Source organism: Ammodytes marinus, assembly GCF_949987685.1.
Source record: "Ammodytes marinus genome assembly, chromosome: 8".
NCBI lineage: Eukaryota > Metazoa > Chordata > Actinopteri > Uranoscopiformes > Ammodytidae > Ammodytes > Ammodytes marinus.
This window is the reverse complement of record NC_137212.1, coordinates 7137768-7158168: the sequence shown is the minus strand read 5'-3', so window position 1 is coordinate 7158168 and position 20401 is coordinate 7137768. Positions and strand designations below refer to the sequence as shown.

The following is a 20401-nucleotide window of genomic DNA, read 5'->3' as shown; positions in this document are numbered from 1 at the left end:
TCTCTGCTGGCTGCTGGTAAACAAACTTTACCCAACGTCTTGCGATCTAGACAAACAACAGTCTTGCAATCATCATGGCTTATTTGTTTGGTTTCCCTCATGTTCAGGTGGCAGAGTATTGCTTTTTAATGTGCTTTTCTTTCCTCCCCCTCTCTCCCCCTCTCTCTCTCTCTCTCTCTCTCTCTCTCTCTCTCTCTCTCTCTCTCTCTCTCTGTCTCTCTCTCTTCAGCCTGCCCTCAGGGCACCTTTAAGTCGACGCAGGGGGCCGGATTATGTCAGCAGTGTCCTCCCAACAGTCGCTCCACCATCGAGGCCGCCACCCTCTGCGGATGTCGCAACGGCTATTACCGCGGAGACATGGATAAACCGGAGGATGTGTGCACCAGTGAGTCAGTCTGTCTCTGTCAAGCTAAATACAAAATACATGTCCAATAAACCTGTGTGTTTATAAGCCAGAGGGCCAACCAAAACAAATGTTGTGAGGGCAGAATGTTGGACTTAAGTTACCAGTGACAATATTACAGCATATTGGAGGTTGACTTAGGCCAATATCTCATTATTGAATTATAGGCCAGTATCTGGCATTGATTTATTATTCCAAGCCCCTAATGTTATGCACCTCATTCATAGTGCGAGTGCGCCGCAATGTTCCCCGTCCTTGTTTTTTGGGGCTTTGGGGAGCGGTAACTAATAACACTGCCACTTTCCTCAGGCTTTCCATTGAAGTGGATGTGTGTTTAGAGTGTTGAAAAAGGCGATATTGCTATGCAAGACGAGGCGCAGAGTTTGAAAAACGCTGCCTCTCGGTTCCACAGAGAGATGGTGTAAGTAGGTTGAGACATGAATCATTTGGACTGTCTCTGCAGCTAGTCTCAAAAACTGTGAAACTGCGTGTGTGTGTGTGTGTGTGTGTGTGTGTGTGTGTGTGTGTGTGTGTGTGTGTGTGTGTGTGTGTGTGTGTGTGTGTGTGTGTGTGTGTGTGTGTGTGTGTGTGTGTGTGTGTGTGTGTGTGTGTGTGTGTGTGTGTGTGTGTGTGTGTGTGTGTGTGTGTGTGTGTGTGTGTGTGTGTGTGTGTGTGTGTGTGTGCGTGTGTGTGTGTGCGCCTGTGTGTGTGTGTGCGCCTGTGTGTGTTCACGTCCTGGTGACCTGAATACAACTTTTTTTATAATGTCTTGTTCTTTATTTTGTAGACTGAAAAATGCTCCTTTCTATTCATTGGTGTTTCTTTGTGTTACTGTTTTACATTCATGAATGGATTTGCAACGTTCTACTTGAAAGATATACAATAGATAAGCCTGTAGTGTTTTCCCCTCAGCGTTATGAATCGTGACAGGGAATATTGGCCACCATTTTATGAAACCTGCATTGAGTCATGTGAAGGCATTTGCATTTAAGTAGTCCAATAACACAAATAACAAATGTGCCTCTAGAGATGTTACAATCTATACAGCAAACAACACTCTCGATCCTTAATTCAAATGAGGAAAATGTCCCCTAAAAATGGAAGAAACCTCAGGAAGAACAACATAGTAATGGACTCCCTCCCACAATGAATATAGAAATGTAATACATCTTGCCTTTAAAGAATAGACCAACATATTAAAACTATATTGTGGACAATAGGGTGACAAAAATTAGACAGATGTGTACATTTAGGCTCCCACTATCAATCATTTTAGTTGATTACACAACTACGCTGTGTGCACAACTGCAATGTTTTAGTGGGTACTTGTGTGAAATATCTATGTATTTCTTGTGATTTTAATTGAGGCAAACCATTTCAAGATACGACCACAACAGCGGTTACTATCGACATTTCTGTCAGTACAGTATATACAAACACACAGTTGTAAGGTCGAGTCAACTCACCTACGGAGCCTTACAGTAATCCACCGATCGATATCATTCCAACAAAAAACGCAATTGGCTTTGGCACAGGTCAACACCGTCCAATCCTGTTAAATATTTACACATTATTACATCTATAAATCCACATGAACTGCCGCTGCATCGTTTGAAATGAGCATCTGGGTCTTAATAGTTCATATTTCCTATATTTACCATCACAACTCATGTTGGCATGTAAACATTGGGACGTATATTTGTTTGGAAACACTAACCTTTCCATTGACACCTCACTCGAGCAACCAGGAGCTTCCCTGTCCTGTCCACAGCCTACAACAGAAAGGTCAGGTGTGTGTGCAGAGCCTCAGTAATAAGCATCCATCCCAAATACAGTGCAGTGCTGTTGTAGACAGTTATATGGAAATGAAACCTTGACGCAAATAATTAGCATTGACCATTTTTAGGTCACTTGAGGAATCATGTGATGTCAGCCCTAGTAAATTGTAAAACATAAGTGAAAAATGCATTCATATGCAGGATTATACACCACGCCACTTCTTCACCATAGCGAACCAATAGTAATCAGTGTTTCCCGCAGGATTTTTTTCAGCAGCGGTGGTGTGGTCCCCCGAACCCTCTAGGGGGGTCCGGGGGCATGCCCCCCCGGCCGAAAGTTTTTTGTACCCTTTAAATTTGAATGCATGAATCTGGTGCACTTTGAGAGGAGAATATGCACTTAAATCCCATTCAAGGAGTCTTGTGTATTACTACAGATAGGATAATTGATGCTGACTCTTAAACAAGTTTAACCCTAGCCCCTAAGCTATTTTTGAGATGTTTTGGTTCGCCTGGATTTATTCTCTTATTAAGATTGCATTCATCACCCCTTTAACGCACAGCAGTCACGCTATGAACATCATTTATTTGGGCCACAACCTGGACTATAAGAATATGTGTGCTGCAGTGATGTTGTTTGAATGTAGGACATATCAATTAGACATGGGTGTCAAACTCATTTTCACAAAGGGCCACTCTACGATATGATAATCACACTAAGGGCCAGACATGTAGTTTACCGACATGCCTTCTTTTTAATCCAAAAAGTAAAAACAACATACCTATGAATATATTGTAAACCAACCTGTGCACAGGGCAAATAGACTAGGTTTTGTTTCAACATTTGGGGGTACAAATTATAGGTGGGGGGTGTGCTACATAACACATAACCAGATAATGTTTGCATTCATCCTTAGACACTATGCTATTTAGCCACATAGATTGACATATTTTTCATTGACACAAGTTCATCAATTCATGGCTTAAAATCCTGAGCTGTAGAACTTTCAGCAGACATTCCTAGCGGTAAGCTGCGCGAGTGTCCACCCATTGGGAGCGTGGGCGATGTGCGGATATGACATGCATGCAGCAATTTTTTTTTTAAACCTAAATTGATAATGCAAATTACTTTTATAGCAGCGGCGGGAAATATAGCACTGGTAATTTTCTTTTGATTTGAAACTAACCACACCTGATTTTCAGGCAGACTTGGTCCGGGGGTTTGGTTTACAACAAAGTTTGATGATCACAAACTTACTAAGTCTATTTAAACATATTCAAATGGTCAAATGCATCAGAATTCATTTGAACCATCTATATAGGAAACATATTGGGATTTCAAATAAAGCTAAGTCTCATATCATTAGTGCTACAAGCTGCAATATTTGCAAGAGCTTAATATGAAATCATGTCACTACTCATCATGTATTGCAGTTCATTTTTAGAGGGGAAAATGATTTTTGTCTGTGGTTGTGAAACAAATGAAGGAGTTAACCTATTCTGACAACCACTGAGAAAAGCCCTGTGAAAAGCCTCAAATCAAACAGCGGGCAGCACACTCTCAAATTGATGCTGACAGAAGAAAAAAATCAACTTTCCCAGTGAAAAGGTGACAGGTGTCGACCCAACCTGCCTACACGGCTTTGTGTATCACCTTGGTGCTTCTAATTCAAGGGCAAAAACAAGATGGAGTTATGCTTAACGTAGTGAAAACTAAGTGAGAAAACTCTGATAACTTCGATATAAGAAGGAGAGATTCAGTTTATTTTGTATTTGATATGAACAAAATCACATATAAAATAGGATCAGTGAAATGGAAGAGTGGGCACGCGGTGTGTGGATAGTCGGCCGACAGAAAATCATTCCCTCAGCATGCCTAACATTCTGCATAGGTGAGGAGGTGTGTGTGTGTGTGTGTGTGTGTGTGTGTGTGTGTGTGTGTGTGTGTGTGTGTGTGTGTGTGTGTGTGTGTGTGTGTGTGTGTGTGTGTGTGTGTGTGTGTGTGTGTGTGTGTGTGTGTGTGTGTGTGTGTGTGTGTGTGTGTGTGTGTGTGTGTGTGTGTGTGTGTGTGTGTGTGTGTGTGTGTGTGTGTGTGTGTGTGTGTTCTCTTCAAGTTTTGCGCGGAGGTCAGACTGATACTCCGAAAGCCTCTTGCAAAACAATAAAGAAGTGCAGAGTGTGTTTGTACAATGCAGCACAGATATCACTTTTTAAATACTGAAAGTGTTTTTTTATTGAAAAAAACTGTTGACTTACATTTGAATATGTGTTTTTCCGCTAACTCTCTGGGTGGCTGACACTGCTAAATAATTTGTTTTTGTGCTATTCCGATCAAAAAGTAAGATCGAGCGAAAATATCTGTGTGAACACACTGCATGCGCCGGCTATGTGTGTGTGTGTGTGTTTGTGTAATTAGGAATTCACAGTTTCTTAGGGGTCGACTCGCTCAGTAGGAATGTTTATAAGATGTTGCTGCTTAGTGCTTAGATATTTCGACCCCCTACTGTTTCTCAGCACTTTGATTCTGCAGTCGGGGGTGTATATCTCCCTGAGTGTCATCTCTGATGTTTTTTCTTATCACTCTGATGATTGAACATATGCCAAGGTTGAAAAAAACTTTTCTTTTGAACTTTCCGTGCGTAATGTAATGTCATGTAGTGCTGGCGGGTATCTCTGTGTGTGGGCCCTGTGTGTGTGTGTGACCAATCAAAGACAGGTAGACCTGCTAGGTTTAACCTTGTGAAAACTCTGGGTTTTAAGGGGTTTTTCTAGTGTCTTAAAGGCACACGCACAGTTTCTCCCTCAGATCAAAGAGATAAGCTGACGGGAAAGAGAGAGAACTAGCGACTTAGAAACCAAAAAAATAAAAAGCGTATTCTAAGCTCCTAGGTCACTGTCTGACTGGTGCGACCCTGTTGGCCGAAATCCAAATTCTCTACATCTGCAGTACTGGCTGGAAACTCAGTGTTGCATCTGAGCGGCCTCAAGATGACAGAAAGACATGTCTAAACTTTGACAGGTTGATGTCAGTGAAGTAACACTACTGTACAGCAACAGTCACCCTCATTTTCTTTAGTCAGTGGGCAGAAAAGCCTGTGTAGTTCTTGATGGATCACTCACTCTCAGCTGGAGTGAGCTCCAGAGTTCATAGTTTGATGTAGAATATAGTCTAGAAACAGGGTGAATTAAAGGTTCATAAAATACCCTAAGATGGAATGTGTCAGGATGTTACAGTCCATAATTGTGGAAGAAGTTTTCGGCTTTGCCTGATTGAATATTTTCTTTTTAAAATGGGGTTGCAACTCGTGATATTTTAGATTGAGTAATGTATCTATTTCATTCAAACAATTCTCGATTCACTGTAGTAACTTATACCGACTGCCATTAGATTATTGTCATTTCCCTGTCAAATGTAGTGAAGTAACAGGTACTAAGTGCTTCGAAAAAACTAAAGTTATTTTGGTCTTTCTCTTCAGGAAGCCTCAATTTGAAAGTGTACTTGAATACCCTAGACTAGACACTGACTGTATTTTGGTTGGATGTTTTGAGTTCTTTGCATTCTCTCGTTGCTTATGACACATGTTTGTGGGTATCAGGACAGGGAGGGACACAGCTTCTTTATACATTAATAAACATATACATATTACGTGGTACACTCCTGTCACACATTCATGTTTTATGAAAATTTGAGACATCTTGGCGTGCTCATGTTATGTTATGTCATCTGAAACATCTACAAAGAATATATCTTACTGAATACATACAGCAATGTTCTGCTCATACAGCAGCTTGCTTAGCTATAAAGTGGCAGACATCCTGTGACACACTTATCCATATGTAAGCCATAAGTGATTAAAAAAAATCAACTTTTTCCCAACTGCTTTACATAAAACTAAAAAGGTTTGATTGCTATAAATTGGCAGACTGGCAGTTGAATTGACCTGATTTCTATCCTCAGCACTTCAAACACTGGAAACATGTATGTTAAGTCTCAATCCCTTAAAGGTGCACTATACAGTTTCAGGGAAAGGGGATTTGTTAACATTTGCACAGCCTGCATTTATTTTACAAACATAATAACTCTACATGTAATGCGTAGTATTTAATAATTATATCATTTTATATCGGAACAAAATTATTTTGAGGCACCTGGAAACAAACGTAAGACTAGAAAATGTGTGTAAACAAAACTGTGGGCCCTGCTGCTGCTGTAAACAACAACAACAGCGAAACGGTAACTTTTCAGGAAGCTTTCTTACTTCAAGCAGATCCAAATTTCTCCTGAGGAAAGTTTGTTCATTCAGTTATGAGAATATAGCTTAGAAAAAGGTAACTTCCCCTGACACACCCAAAGTTACACAGTGCACCTTTAACCTCCCAATTGTCTTTTCTTTTCAGGTGTACCCTCGGCTCCCCGCAATGTGGTCTCAGTGGTCAACCAGACGTCGGTGCAGCTGGAGTGGCATTCACCGCGGGACATCGGTCACCGTGAGGACCTGTCCTATAACGTCCTGTGCCGGCGTTGCCATAGCAGTGAGCGCCGGGCGTGTCAGCCATGTGATGACAACGTGGTGTTTTCTCCGGGTAGGAGGGGCTTAAAGGAGACAAGGGCAGAGATCAGCAAACTGAGGGCACATACCTCCTACACCTTCGAAATACAGGTTGGTCCACTGAGCAGAGAGAAAAGTCCTTTTTATTTGAAGATATATTAAGTTTTGTTCTGCTTGCATTCATGTTGATTGCTGTGAAAGCAATACGCCAATGCCGTTAGGGTTAAGAGGTCCTTACTCAACTCTTTGCGGACGTTGGGCGATGTAGTTAGGTTGGGGTTCAGTTACAATGGACACGGATGGCCACCCTGAAATGAATCACATCAACAAGATTTGTTAAAATGTACCTAAAGTAGCTTTAACACCTGCCTTGTTTATTTCTGTTAATTCGAAACCTTGGAGCAATTTTCCCCTTGGTGCTGTTTGTTTGGATATGTCTGAACAAATACAAAACAATGTTCTAAACAATGACCATGGCCAAGATGGACCCGCTTAGTTGTCCCTTTCTTTGGGCAATTGGGAAGTGTCGCGTTGATCTACTGTATGTCTGGAACACAACAGGAGTCTACTCATTTTCTACCATGTGTTTCATTCTGGGAGTTTTCCTTCTTGGAAATTTTAACAAATTAGAGAATAGTTTGTAAATGATGTTGGTGAAAATGAACCAAACACAAGGCAAACATTTAAAAAAATAATGATTCTGACCAGAGCAAACCAACTATAGTTATGAAAACAACATAATACTTTGACATTTGATCTGTACTCTGTAATCTGACCATAATTGCTTTACAACATACTGTACATAGCTACATACATATTCTGCATAACACTGATGGCTCTCAAGCTATTCAGGCGACACAGTATTTGAACAGTGACCCTGCCATGACTCAGGGCTGTCAATGTTGTCAACTGTAACAGCTGTGAATCCAGGATATTTACGGCTGGTGCTTGGCATGAAGGAGAAAGTTAATTTATCACACCACTAGTTACGCAATGTTAAAGAAATTTACCTTGAAATTGTTAAAAGTTGGTTTTGAAATAAGAAAAGTTGCTGCTTTGGATAGTTATGTGTTATACAAAAAATTACCATTTACACATATTAAGAGCAACCTTGGTGCTTTGTGTGTTGTCAACTCCTGTTTTAATATTCAAATAGCCTCCTGATATTCACATTGATGCTCAAGGATACCGAGGCTACGCAGACGATTTCCGACATGGGGCCTTTTATGCACAATTTGCCGTTATGTCGTGTTCTCTGACACACAAGGCCACCGGGATGCCTATAAAGTCGGTACGATGGTGGACCTTTTTAATCTTCTGCCATCAGCTGCCTTTTAACATCAAGGCCGTGTGTCTAAATGAAGGCCACCTGCATATTGCTATTCGCTAGTCAGTGTTGTTGGATTGTGAATTTTCATCTAGTCTTCTAATTTAAACGTAGCAAACATCCTTATGTTTAGGCCAGAACTGTCCTGTAGGTTAATAAAAAAAAATCAAGTTAGTGTATTTACTAGCAAAAGGATTTAAAAAAAATACAGTCTACAATACATTATTCATTTCTAGATCTAAATAGCTAGTTCGGACGTCCAAGTTAATTAACTTTAAATGCCTTTTGTTATGTGACAGACTTAGCGATATATGTATCTATTAATGAAATAATGACTAAAACAACACATGATTCGACAAGTGTTGATGATGATTTGATGTGTTTTTCTGGAGGCAACGTTTAAAGAGAGCTCAATTTTCTTTGATATTAATGAATTGTCTATTTTTTTCCATAATTAAATCCCCCACTGATAGCTACTATTACAAAATAAACAGTGGCATCAAAGTAAGGTGTTATCTGAAGACATTAATTTGCAAAATGAGGGTTTGAATTTGATAGTATAATTATATTTTATATCTACGATCAGAAAATTAGCAATTTTTCTATTTTGGCTAAACTGATATTTTCATATCCTTTCTATTCAAGGAACGGGAAAACACCAAAATAGAACTTGAAAACGATAAAGAAAAAACAATATAGAATTAGAAGTTGGCCTATAAGCCATTAAGCTAGCGTCACTAATTACCCACGACTTTGTTCAATGATTTGCTCTGAATGAAGACATTGTTTCCTCCGTCCAAATGATTAACTGAGCTCATGACAACAACATGTGACAGATAATTAGGTGGTCTTTAAAGCGCTCTCGCAACCCGTTAATTGTGTCTTTGTGTTGGCGAGATGAGGAAAAAAACCTTGAGGCCTCCGAGCTTCAGGAAGACATTGGCAGCACCTTTTGTAATGAAATGAAAACCAGCTCATTGTTGCTGATAATTAACTGTTTGTTAGACGTTTTCCCCTTATCGACAGTAACTTTGAAAGGCGCGTGTGTGAGTGAGTGTGTGCGTGCGTGCGCGTGTGTGTGTGTGCGTGTGTGTGTGTGTGTGTCAAATCTGCTAGCCACAGTTTCCATTTCAGCTGGTAAAATCAGTGGCTTGACGTTTGAAGCCTGCTTTTGTCCTCCGCCGTCTGAAATCAAAAGCCTATTCTTTCATTGAATGTTTTAAGAATAACTAAAAAAAAATGTCTGTTAAATCTGCCACTGGTTAACACTGTAAACTGCACATATGCTGTACGAACACAGAGAGCTTGACATGCCTAGCAACAGTAACTAATCTGATGGATTGAATAGCTGACCATAACACACCATGTACCCTACAGGCGGTCAACGGAGTCTCCAACAAGAGCCCTTATCCCGCCCAGCAGCTGTCAATCAACATTACAACAAACCAGGCTGGTGAGTGGGGAAGTGCCATAGCTGTGTGTGTGTGTGTGTGCGCTTGTGTGTGTGTGTGTGTGCGCTTGTGTGTTTGTGTAAGCATACCATACCCTAGGGCACAGTGGATTATGCTTGCTAGGGGGATAAAGGAAATTGAGCTACAGCCATTTAATTCATAAAACATGTTATAAGCTTGTCATCTCTCGCTCACCCCGTCTCCCCCTCCCCCCTTTCTGTCTTTCCTGCGAATCCTTGGCTTCCATCCTGTTTTTCTCTCTCTCCCTGTTCTCTTATTGTTGCCTTCATCCTCTCTCTCTCTCCCTCTCTCTCTCCCTCTCTTCTCTCTTATTGTTGCCTTCATCCTCTCTCTCTCCGTCTCTCTCCCTCTCTCTATCTCCCCCTCCCTCTCTCTCTCTTTCACTCCCTCAGCCTTTGACAGTGTAATCCTAACAGTAGCATAAAGTGAGCTGAGTTACTGCCGCCATCAATACTTTATGGAGACAGACACAAGTGATATTTCCAACCGCTAACCCAAATTTAGATTTAAAAGCCCCGCTTCTGCTCTAATGGCAAACACATCATTTACCTCATCTCTACGGCGACCTGGAGCTTATTCCGAAATCGAAAAAAACATGATGCATTGTCAACCCCGCTGTTTTCCCGAGCCCATTTGTTACCGCTCCTCCTCCCTTATCCCTGAAATCTTTTAGGACTCAACAGAAAAAAAGTGATTTATTTTCAGGGTTGACTGCTTGCGCTACCTTGGGCGGCGGTGGTGGTGGCTTTAAATTATGCAGTGGGTTTAAGGCGAATTTCACGGGACCTTAGGATATGAAATTCACTCGACATACAGGATAGAGAGTTTTTCCCCTGTAAAATGTCAATCGCAAAGATAGTAAAAAATGACTGTGAGGTTTCCAGGTGATAGCTCGCTCCCGCTGTCAAATTATGACTGCAGTAGATGTATTTGGCTCATGGGGTATAGCACAGCATTTACTGAGGATTATCATCACAGCCCCTTAAAGTCCTGATGACTCCGCAGTGAAAGATTAATACTGTGTCGTTCTTAATAAAACTTCCATCAACTAGATACTTGTTAGCTGACTGCACCGTAGGCTATATCAGGGAAAGGACAAATGTGATGCAGGACCATCTCATAAAAAGATTCCCAGATCCAAAACCATGAAATGCTTTATAGCCCAAAGCCTCTGGTTCCACAGATGATGGGTTAGAAAATGCATTACCGACATAACATAACATTTGTTTTCATGAGGGCTGGATGAGAAACCATTTTTTTCCTCCTTTGGGTGTAAATAATCTTTGGCAATATGTCATCACATTACACACTAGTTTTCCATATTTATGGTGTTTAAGCAAGTTAGCCAATCTTTTAACTGAATAATTGATTTTGTGTGCTTTTGTGCGTGTGTGTGTTTGTGTGTGTGTCCTTTTGTGCGTTTGTGTGTGTGTGTGTTTGTTTGTTTGTGTGTGTGTGTGTGTGTGTGTTTTGACAGCTCCCTCCGTAGTTCCCATAATGCACCAAGTGAGCTCAACCAGCCGCAGTTTCTCGTTGTCATGGCCACCGCCCGAACAGCCCAACGGAATTATCCTCGACTACGAGATACGATACTATGACAAGGTAAAATGGATGATAAATGTATGTGGGTATTTGTGGGTCGGTTTGTGTGTGTGTGTGTGTGTGTGGATCTGTGTGTCTGTGTGTATGTGTGCTTTGTGGTCACAGACAGTAATCCATTAGAGTCGATAAAACTGGCGAATCGATATCAACTCCATTTAAGTAATTTATTACTGGACTGAAAAGCAGGGACCGTTTCACTGCTTCTCCGATGCCTCAGATCATATTGAATTAAAATGAGAGTGACACACTGTTGCTGCTGTGTTTATTTAGGTCTGTCTGCACCATCTTCATCAAGGATTTGGAAGTAGTCACAACAGTTTATTTCTTAGGGACACACAGATGCACACAGAGTAAATTAACCAACCAAACAGAATACAACAAAATATTTTATTATATTTCTTGCTAAGAAAAGATGGGAAGTGTTGTACCAATGTCATATACCGGTATGTTCTTTTGAATATGAAGCAACAGCCAAGAGATGGTGAGCTAACTGTTGCTTAGCATTACAACTGGATGCAATGAGGAACACAGGGTCATAGCCAGAGAAAAGGTTTCTGGACTGGCACCTGATTTCATTAATCACTAAAAACAACAATGTGAAATGATGGACAAATCTTAGATATTAACCTTTTTTTAATTTTATTTAATACATTTCCATTTATATATTTTGTAGGACAGAATACAGCGAGGAACTAATCATTCAATTTTGTAAGGATGTATCTTCTGATTCATAATAGTTTTTCAATGTGTTGCGATTTTCTCACCACAGCATAACACTTACACTTTTGTGCAAAAGCTTTTCATGATGCCCTTCCTCCATTTTCAATCACATCTTGCCAGCACCATATGCCACTCTGTCTGTCAGTGAAACCATATTACAGTTTGTAAACGGCATAGTTAAGAAATGGAGGCTACTTTAGTGTTCAGTAAACACTGACGTCGCCGTTACTCTAAAGAGAAAAACGGTTTTGCCGCTGTTGGTTGACAGCTGTATTTTAACTATATTTAGTTTTATGGTAGAGCGGCTGTCTGAATCGGCTCCAAACCTTCCTGCCACAACAGATCAATAGGCCTACAAATGATTACAGAACACTCTACTAAATATTGAAGAAAGTCTGGGAAGGTTGTGCTGCCCGCAATAAGATAATGGGGAGGTGTAACGTGCCAAAATGTATATATGTAAATTCTGAGGTAACTTAGCCTGACTACTAATGATTGATAAAATAAGATACAAATAAATCCTTGTTATATAATTAGTTTGGAGTCTGGTGAATGCTGATCCTCATTGCCATGACGTGAAGATCCATTAATGACAGCTGTAGGCAGAGTGGTGTCAACATGTTTCTCAGATTTATAATTCATGTAATTGATGTATTTTTGGCTGCTGCTCCGTGTCTCGTAAAGGGCTGGGTTCATGTATCATCTTTTCTACAATATTATTTCCTAATAAGGCTAGATTGATTTTCAGCTATAATGCATATTTCATGGATTATGCCTGACAGGGTGTTACAGTGAAGGAGAGCCCCTCTTTATTCCTGCCTACACATCAATTGTGATCGTAGCCATGCAGCAAAAATGAGCATCCATTCATAATATACATAACTTTATTTGTATAGCACCTTTAAAAACAATAGTTTACAAAGTGTTTTGAAACCATGGGAACATCAATACACATACCCATATACTGTGCACACATCATTTTGTTAGTGAAAGGTGAAAGATAGTGAGAAAAAAATGAAATGTGTGTGTCTACAAGTGAGACTACATCACTTTGATTAAATTATAAAAGAAAGTTTTATAGATTTTTTTATTCTAAGAAAGCTATGTTGTTGTTGTTGTTTTTTCCAATAGCAACTTATATGTATTACTAGTTTGAGGTGCCACAGTTTCAGAAGCTGTATCAGATCATTTGGAATCTAATTAAGATCTCTTAAGACTTTTAAATAAACAATTAAATCAACAGTTGTAATAAGTCAAGTGGTGAATTAATCACAAAAGATCTCAGGCAGACCGTGTGTGTCTTGTCCAGGCCACACCTCCCTTTAATCACTAGAGAGAACATCATGCAACATGTTAAAAGGAAAGTATGGACAGTGATTTAAACAAACTCAAATTAAACCCAAAATATTTTTTTCACCTCTGTTGCCTCCGTTGAATAATTAAGCATGTTTTGATGACTCACCGCAAAAGATTGAACTATGCATATTTTATAGCTGTTTTTATATGAAAATGATCGTCTCGGTAGGCTTAGTCACTTCCTCAATGATGTCATGAAGCATTTTTAAAGCTTAGATGCAGTTTTTCACTTTATAGTGGAGACAGCACATATTCAGGCTTCAAGGTTGTCAGAGTGTGCTGTTTCAAGTGTTTTGAAGAGTGAATAAAAGCATGAATGTGATGAGATACAATGTCACTTCGCTGCTTTCTGCTGTGTATGACAATATCTTGAGAGCACTAGAGCATATTTCAATATCCCTAGCTGAATCCCTGAAAGAAAATAATAGTAAAATGCTTTTTTTTTTCTGCTAGTGGATGCTGTCGAAATCAAAACTCCTACTACTCTCCCTTTTGCTGAGGCTGCCTGCCTGGCCTGAATAAATCAAGCCTCCAGCTTTCTAGTAGTGGACAAGGTCCTTGCCTGTATAAACCAGGAGACTGAAGCACAAAAACACTTCACTGTCCAATGATCACACCGGCCCGCATAAAGAATGTCAAACCCGGGGCACCAACCTAAAGAGGGGCCTCTGATTCATGGGTGAAACGTGCGGGACCCTGATTACTTCCACATCCAAAAACTGCTGCTCTAGGAAAGAAAAAAAAAACTCTAAAGAAAACTGTGGCTGCATATATCTAGTCTTCTTTGTAATTCAGATAGTGGGAAGCAATGCATTTGGATGCTTGAAGTCAAAATTAAAAGCATATCTATCACCCCGAAAGCTAAACATAAGAATATCCCCATGTTTTTTCTCATGTCGAGCCAACAGCTGCAGAAAACAGATAGACTTTTCACCGCAGACACAGATTATCAACAAAAGAGCGAAACACCTACAAGGGGATTTCTGTGAGATACACCAAATAGAACGTTATGCCCCCTCGTCCACAGCCCACATTTTGAGTCCCTGCCATCTTCCAATCCTACAACGTTGAAAAAAATAGTTTTTGGCATTTATTTTATATATATATATACCACTGCTATAGTCTGCATTGTGTCTCGCCTTCTTTTCAATACATAGTGTCAATGGGTTTGTGCTTCCATAACTCACTTACACATTTGGAGATATAAATAGATCTGCACATTATAAAATGCTCAAGAGTCTTGTCAACGTTCTCTCTTATCTATTCTCTTTGATGAGAAACACACTGTCGCACAGTCTTCAAGTCCGTGACTCCAGAGGGCTACATCACAGATTCCAATTTCCTAGCTCATAGTGTATGGCTTTAATTTAACAGTGGTGCATAAGGGAAGGAAAACAGAGAGGCCCTGTTTGTTTGTTTGTTTGTGTTGTGTTTGTACTTATTTTGATTCAATGTGTGCTATGTACTTATATGTGAACCCTATAACTAAACTAAATACAGCACTGAATTTTTTTTTTATCGTTATAGGTAATATCGTCATATCATTCTCTCTGTCTTTGTGTATGCTGATGCTTTTGATAATATATAATGTTATAATTTATTCATGCTGATACATCTATTAAACATTCACAGTATAAGCCTGATATCCTGTTCCAATTATATAATTACCTCGCAAATGTGCAAAGAAAAACGTTTCCTTTTCCGACTGCGCTACTGAAATAGTCAGCACATGCAGATCCAGTGTCTAATGTCGAGTGTAATAAAAAGCTGGGTCATAGTTTGTTACCAATTTTCTTGGATGAATTACTGTTATCTTTGAGAGCTCATTAAGTGTAATTCCTCTCCAATTAGGGAAATGTGTTTATGCCATTATCAGACTGAAGTACCTGAAAGCATTTGATCAACTTTACCAAGAAGAAAAAAAATGTCCGATTCTGCTCGAGACTTTACTGGAGCTTAATATAAAATTTTGACTGTCATATCATAAAAACCGTAGCATTATGTTTTCAAATTTCAAGTGGCATGTATAACATATATAATGTTTAGGATTCCCTTGCAACTTACCTTTTGTGGCCATGCAAATAGTGACGGTCCTCTCTTAGAAGCTAAAGTAGAAGTGTTTTTTTTTTACAGCCACAAAACCATATAAAGCTGTTATATACAGTACTGTATGCCATTTTGGGAAGTTAGTGTGTTGTATCTGTGTTGTTTTGATGCAAGGGCTTGTTGTCAAACATTGCTTAGACAAACACATTTTGTAAATCACATTTTTGACACCACAATATTAGGTTAGCCAAAATGAAAGTGTCAAATTTAGAAAATGAGATTAACTCTTACAGATGGCTGCACTGGTTGCACACACATGTAGTCGATTCCACACTTTTTAAATCTCAGCTGTCGGTAGAAAAACTTTTTCTCAACATCAATATTCTCCTCACACTTGAGAATCCGAGTGAATCTATAGGTGTACGATACAAACATATATCTCAAGAGGCTGGGGTTGCACAGCACGCTCTCAGCACACCCCTGCCTCACCAGATTTTTGTACAAGTGAGTTTTTTCCATTTCTTTTTTTCAGGGAAAAAATATCGAAAGTTGAGATTCCGCCTCTCCAAGAGCAATTAGTGTGAGTCTAGGAGCAGTCTGACAGACACCGATAAAAACCTTACTTCGTCAAAAAAATCAGGGCAGCGACTTTGCCGTTAGCCAGCCTTATTTGCTACTGCCTTTGCTTTAACATTTTTTAACATGGAAAGCCAATTAAGAACCACAGTCAAAAGCTGGCGGGTTGATCCTTAATTTTTTTTTGTGCTTTTCATTGATTTTCATCATCTGGTTCCTTTCTTAGTAATGCAGTAAAACTATATCTAACGCTGTAGACATGCCATATAAAGTGACTAATTTTAGCTCATAGCTTCGAGAGGATAAGTCCTCTGGGAGAATTCTGATAAGGGTAGAGTGAGAGAGAGGACATGCTTTCTCTATACCTCCTTCTCTGGTCCTTCGTTATTTCTCCACCTTCCTTCCCCCTTCTCCCATCTTCTCCTCTGCCCACACACACCTCACACACCCCATCCTCCCATCTTAGCCACTCTATAGTATAGATAATGAGGTTTTAATGTAGTAAATTTGATATGGCACAGGGAGACAGGGATTTTTACCCCACTACTTATCTCTGGCTACCAGACCTCCACAGATGGGCTGCCCTCTAACCTTCTCACTGTGGCAAGCATAGACCCCCAACCCCCCCCCCCCTCCTCTCATTCCCCTCTACACACACACACACACATACTCAAGCACGCATGAACGCACACACACACATACACACACCTCTAAATCCAAACCCCACCCTGACATAATGGCCCCATTTCTGGCCATTTCCAAAAATAACCCTCTTCCTTATCCCTTCCCTATTTTAACTCTGCAAATTCTGGAGCAGTCCTTATGTTGGGTCCTAATAGAAGCCGGACTGGTCACGGTGCAGTTTATCAAAAACCCACTGAGAGAAATGAGTGCCTAATATTGAATACTGTGTATTACGTTACTGATACATAAGATTTAAGGTGGAGACAGCGATTCTGGAGAATGCTGGTTGTCATAATCCCTTTTTGTCAAAATCAGTAAAATCTCATGATGCGCTACCTGTACATATTGTGTGTGCGCCGAAAAAAATCCTGTGTTAAGACGCAGCCCTGTAAGCTACGGTGGGCACGTTTGTTTAAATACCTTTTTTTTTTGACTCACCAGTTTACAGAGCCTAGGCTGTGTTTTAACACTGGATTGTCTTTCAGTTCACACACAGTGCAAACAGGTCGCGGATGGTGTGGGGATATTCACTGATTTTGACAAAAAGGGATTTTCCCACAAACGCTGGCTCCATCATGACAAATCTTAATATCAATATTAATAAAAAGAGATTGCCAACAAAGCTGCAACAAAAGAGCTTTAAGATCGTCAAGGAATCAAGGAGGAAATGGGAATTAGTCGTAAAGAATTCTAATTGTAAACGGTACAAAAACTCAATCATATTAGAACCCAATTTATTCATGTGCATGTCCCCCTTTTGATAGCCTTCCCTCATTCCACCCCCCAACCCTCTCTGAGCTCTTTTTCCATCTGAACTCTCCTCCTCATCATCTCTCTGCCTCGACCCCTCCACCTCCTTCATCCTCACGGCATGATCTCCACACACACAGAACACACACACACACACACACACACACACACACACACACACACACACACACACACACACACACACACACACAGAAACACACACACACACACACCCTCCTTTCATACCATCACCACACCATATCTGCCGTTCCCTCTGGCCTGTTTCGATTATTTTTTTGCCGCAGTGAAAATCTTTTTTTTTTTTTATATCTGAAAGACATGTGGGGTGTGAGGAAGCATAGAAGCGGAAGCAGAGAGAGATAGAGGTAAAAGGTTGTAGCCTTGGGTTTATGAGATTGGCCTGATTGGTTATGAAGTGAAGTCTAATATAGAGGAGAACTTGGTGGAGAGGAGACCATATGCTGTGGTACACCCGTCTCTGTGGGCTATAGCTAATTAACTGCATTATCACTTTGGGTTTATTTTTAGGAAGTGGTTGAAATAATGGGTGAAAGAGGTGGGGGCTAAGAAGGTTTTATTTTTACAAAATCAGTTAAATGTGGCCAAAATGACTGGATATAAAGGATATAAAGAACTGGGATTAATGGAATGGGGTTTGAGTAGGAAAATTGGGGCTTCAGAAATGGATAAGGATAATGGTAGAATGTTAACAGAATGGGTTTTGTATGGATGAAAGTGTATTAAATGCTAGAGTGGCTTTCAAAGGGTCAATTCACTCAAATTACAAAAAAAAAAGGAAAAAGCCTTCAACAATAGATCCCAAACTGTTTTAATTTTGTATGCTGAGGTTTTAAATGCAATCCTTCCCTTTCTTTGTCATCGTCCCAGTAAACATTGACTGAATGGAATTCCATTTGTGTTGCATTAGCCTCTGAAAAACGCAATTTAAATGCAAAATGTCCCACTGGAAATAATGGCCCATTAGGCTATCTCTACAGAAGTATTCATAGGGACAACAACATATTTAATAGATAGTAGTTCTAATCACAACCGTTCACACATAGGCTTGTGGATTATCAAGAGTGAAATGGGCAATATTTTTGCAAAAACATTATTTTTCCAGCTTTTGAAGGTTTGAATAGATAGATAGTTCTGGTTTGTGTAGCACAGAAGGAAGATATACTGTACTTGTTCTTTTCCACTGTTGGCAGAACATAAAATAAAATGTGAAAAGACCAAGAATGTGTTAGAGACTGGCATGGCTTGACAAACCTCTCATAGGGATACAAACTGGAGATGTTGCAGTTCCAGTCCCTCCAAGGTGTCACTGTAAATGTTTCACTCTGGACTGGGCCTTTGGAAGAATGGACCTAATCCTTGCTGAGGGGCCAAAAACGGAAGTGCTAAATGCATTCTCTGTGGCTACTAGCGTGTGACTGAAGAAGTGTTATGGTGTGTCTGGGATGGCTTTAAAACATATTCTATCTCTCTCTAAACCTCCTCCCTCAGAGCCAGATTTCAGTGCTGAACAGTTCAATGGTCCAGATCGAAACACCCAACGCTGTCCTGGAGGGTCTGAGGCCGGGGACGGGCTACCTGGTCCAGGTGAGGGCCCGCACTGTGGCCGGATACGGAGCCTACAGCAAGGAGATGCTCTTCCAAACACTCACCGACGGTAAGTGTGTGTGTTTGTGTGTGTGTGTGTGTGTGTGTGTGTGTGTGTGTGTGTGTGTGTGTGTGTGTGTGTGTGTGTGTGTGTGTGTGTGTGTGTGTGTGTGTGTGTGTGTGTGTGTGTGTGTGTGTGTGTGTGTGTGTGTGTGTGTGTGTGTGTGTGTGTGTGTGTGTGTGTGTGTGTGTGTGTGTGGGTTTTATGGTGAAGAGGAGAGAGAGAGTGCAGGACTGAGAGTGTGAATTTGAGAGGTTGAGTAAGAGTGAAAATCCGGCTGTGCAGCAATTAAATTCTGCTCTAGTGTGTGTGTGTGTGTGTGTGTGCTTGCTTGCAGTCATATAAAATGAGCCTTGTAATTCATATGTGTGTGACTGTTACAGAGACAGAAATTGCCAAGTGAATATTTTTCTTTCCAGAAATGCTCATGTGTGAGTGTGTGTGTGAGTCTGAAACAATTTCTAAGTCATATCTCAATGTGTGTGTGTCTGATTGTGTTTTTGTGTGTGTTTCTGCAGATGAGTATAAGTCGGAGCTGGGCCAGCAGCTCTCCCTGATTGCAGGCTCTTTAGTGGGTGGAGTGTGTATCGTCTCCTTGGTAGCTATTGCCATCATCTGTACCAGGTGACACACACACACACACACACACACACACACACACACACACACACACACACACACACACACACACACACACGCCATAGGAATATCAGAATATCATAACTGGTAGATGTAATATCCTATAAACTGCCCCAAAAATGTAATTCAAAAGAGGCATGGAACATTAACTGACTTTAACAGAGTTCAACAGGGATCCTCTTTCATCTGGGAATGTGTCTGCATATATTAGAATTTTTTTATTAATGTGTGACACTCACTTAAGACAGTGTGAAAGCGTGACAGCGTACATAACACTATAGGATCCTGAAACGGAAAGCAGTTAAAATCCGCCATCATTAATTTACACCTTTTGATATCCCATTCCGTGACATGTATTTCTATCGTCTGGGGGGAAAAGGCCTATTATGATGATTTGCAAAAGCTTTTCTGCCACACATCTCACAGTCTGATACTTCAGTCACGTGCTAACAGGTTGACGATCCCCCAACCCCCTATACGACCATCTGTTATCATGTCAAGCGCCATACTCTGGTCACGTGATCATAACTGAGCAATCACCATGACAACTGAGCAAAAAAACTCTATCTGTTGCCGAGGGACACCGTGAGATGTGGTTGAAAAGAATTAAGCTTGAGCCATGAATGAACACATAAAATCACATAAAATCATTTGCATTTTGAGCAGCGTGAATTGGGACATAACATATTTTTTTATTTAAGAATAATCTGGGTGTTTCGAGAGACATTTTGGAAAACAAAATAAGAATGAATCTATCAGGTATAAAATAGATTAACTTTTTGTGCAATCATACCCAGCTGCATACTGTATT

The 20401-nt window shown here is 40.3% G+C and overlaps 1 protein-coding gene across 1 annotated transcript in view; it reads left to right on the top strand.

Moving 5' to 3' along the window:
* LOC307254578 (ephrin type-B receptor 1-like) overlaps positions 1-20401 on the top strand; it is a gene marked incomplete at both ends in the record, with an annotated part of 78275 nt that overhangs the window by 40253 nt on the left and 17621 nt on the right. The window contains 6 exons of the mRNA XM_080033011.1: positions 230-385; positions 6580-6842; positions 9436-9511; positions 11008-11132; positions 18795-18960; positions 19470-19575. Of these exons, the coding sequence (XP_079889137.1) occupies positions 230-385; positions 6580-6842; positions 9436-9511; positions 11008-11132; positions 18795-18960; positions 19470-19575 (892 nt within the window). The remainder of the gene's footprint in view (positions 1-229; positions 386-6579; positions 6843-9435; positions 9512-11007; positions 11133-18794; positions 18961-19469; positions 19576-20401) is intronic.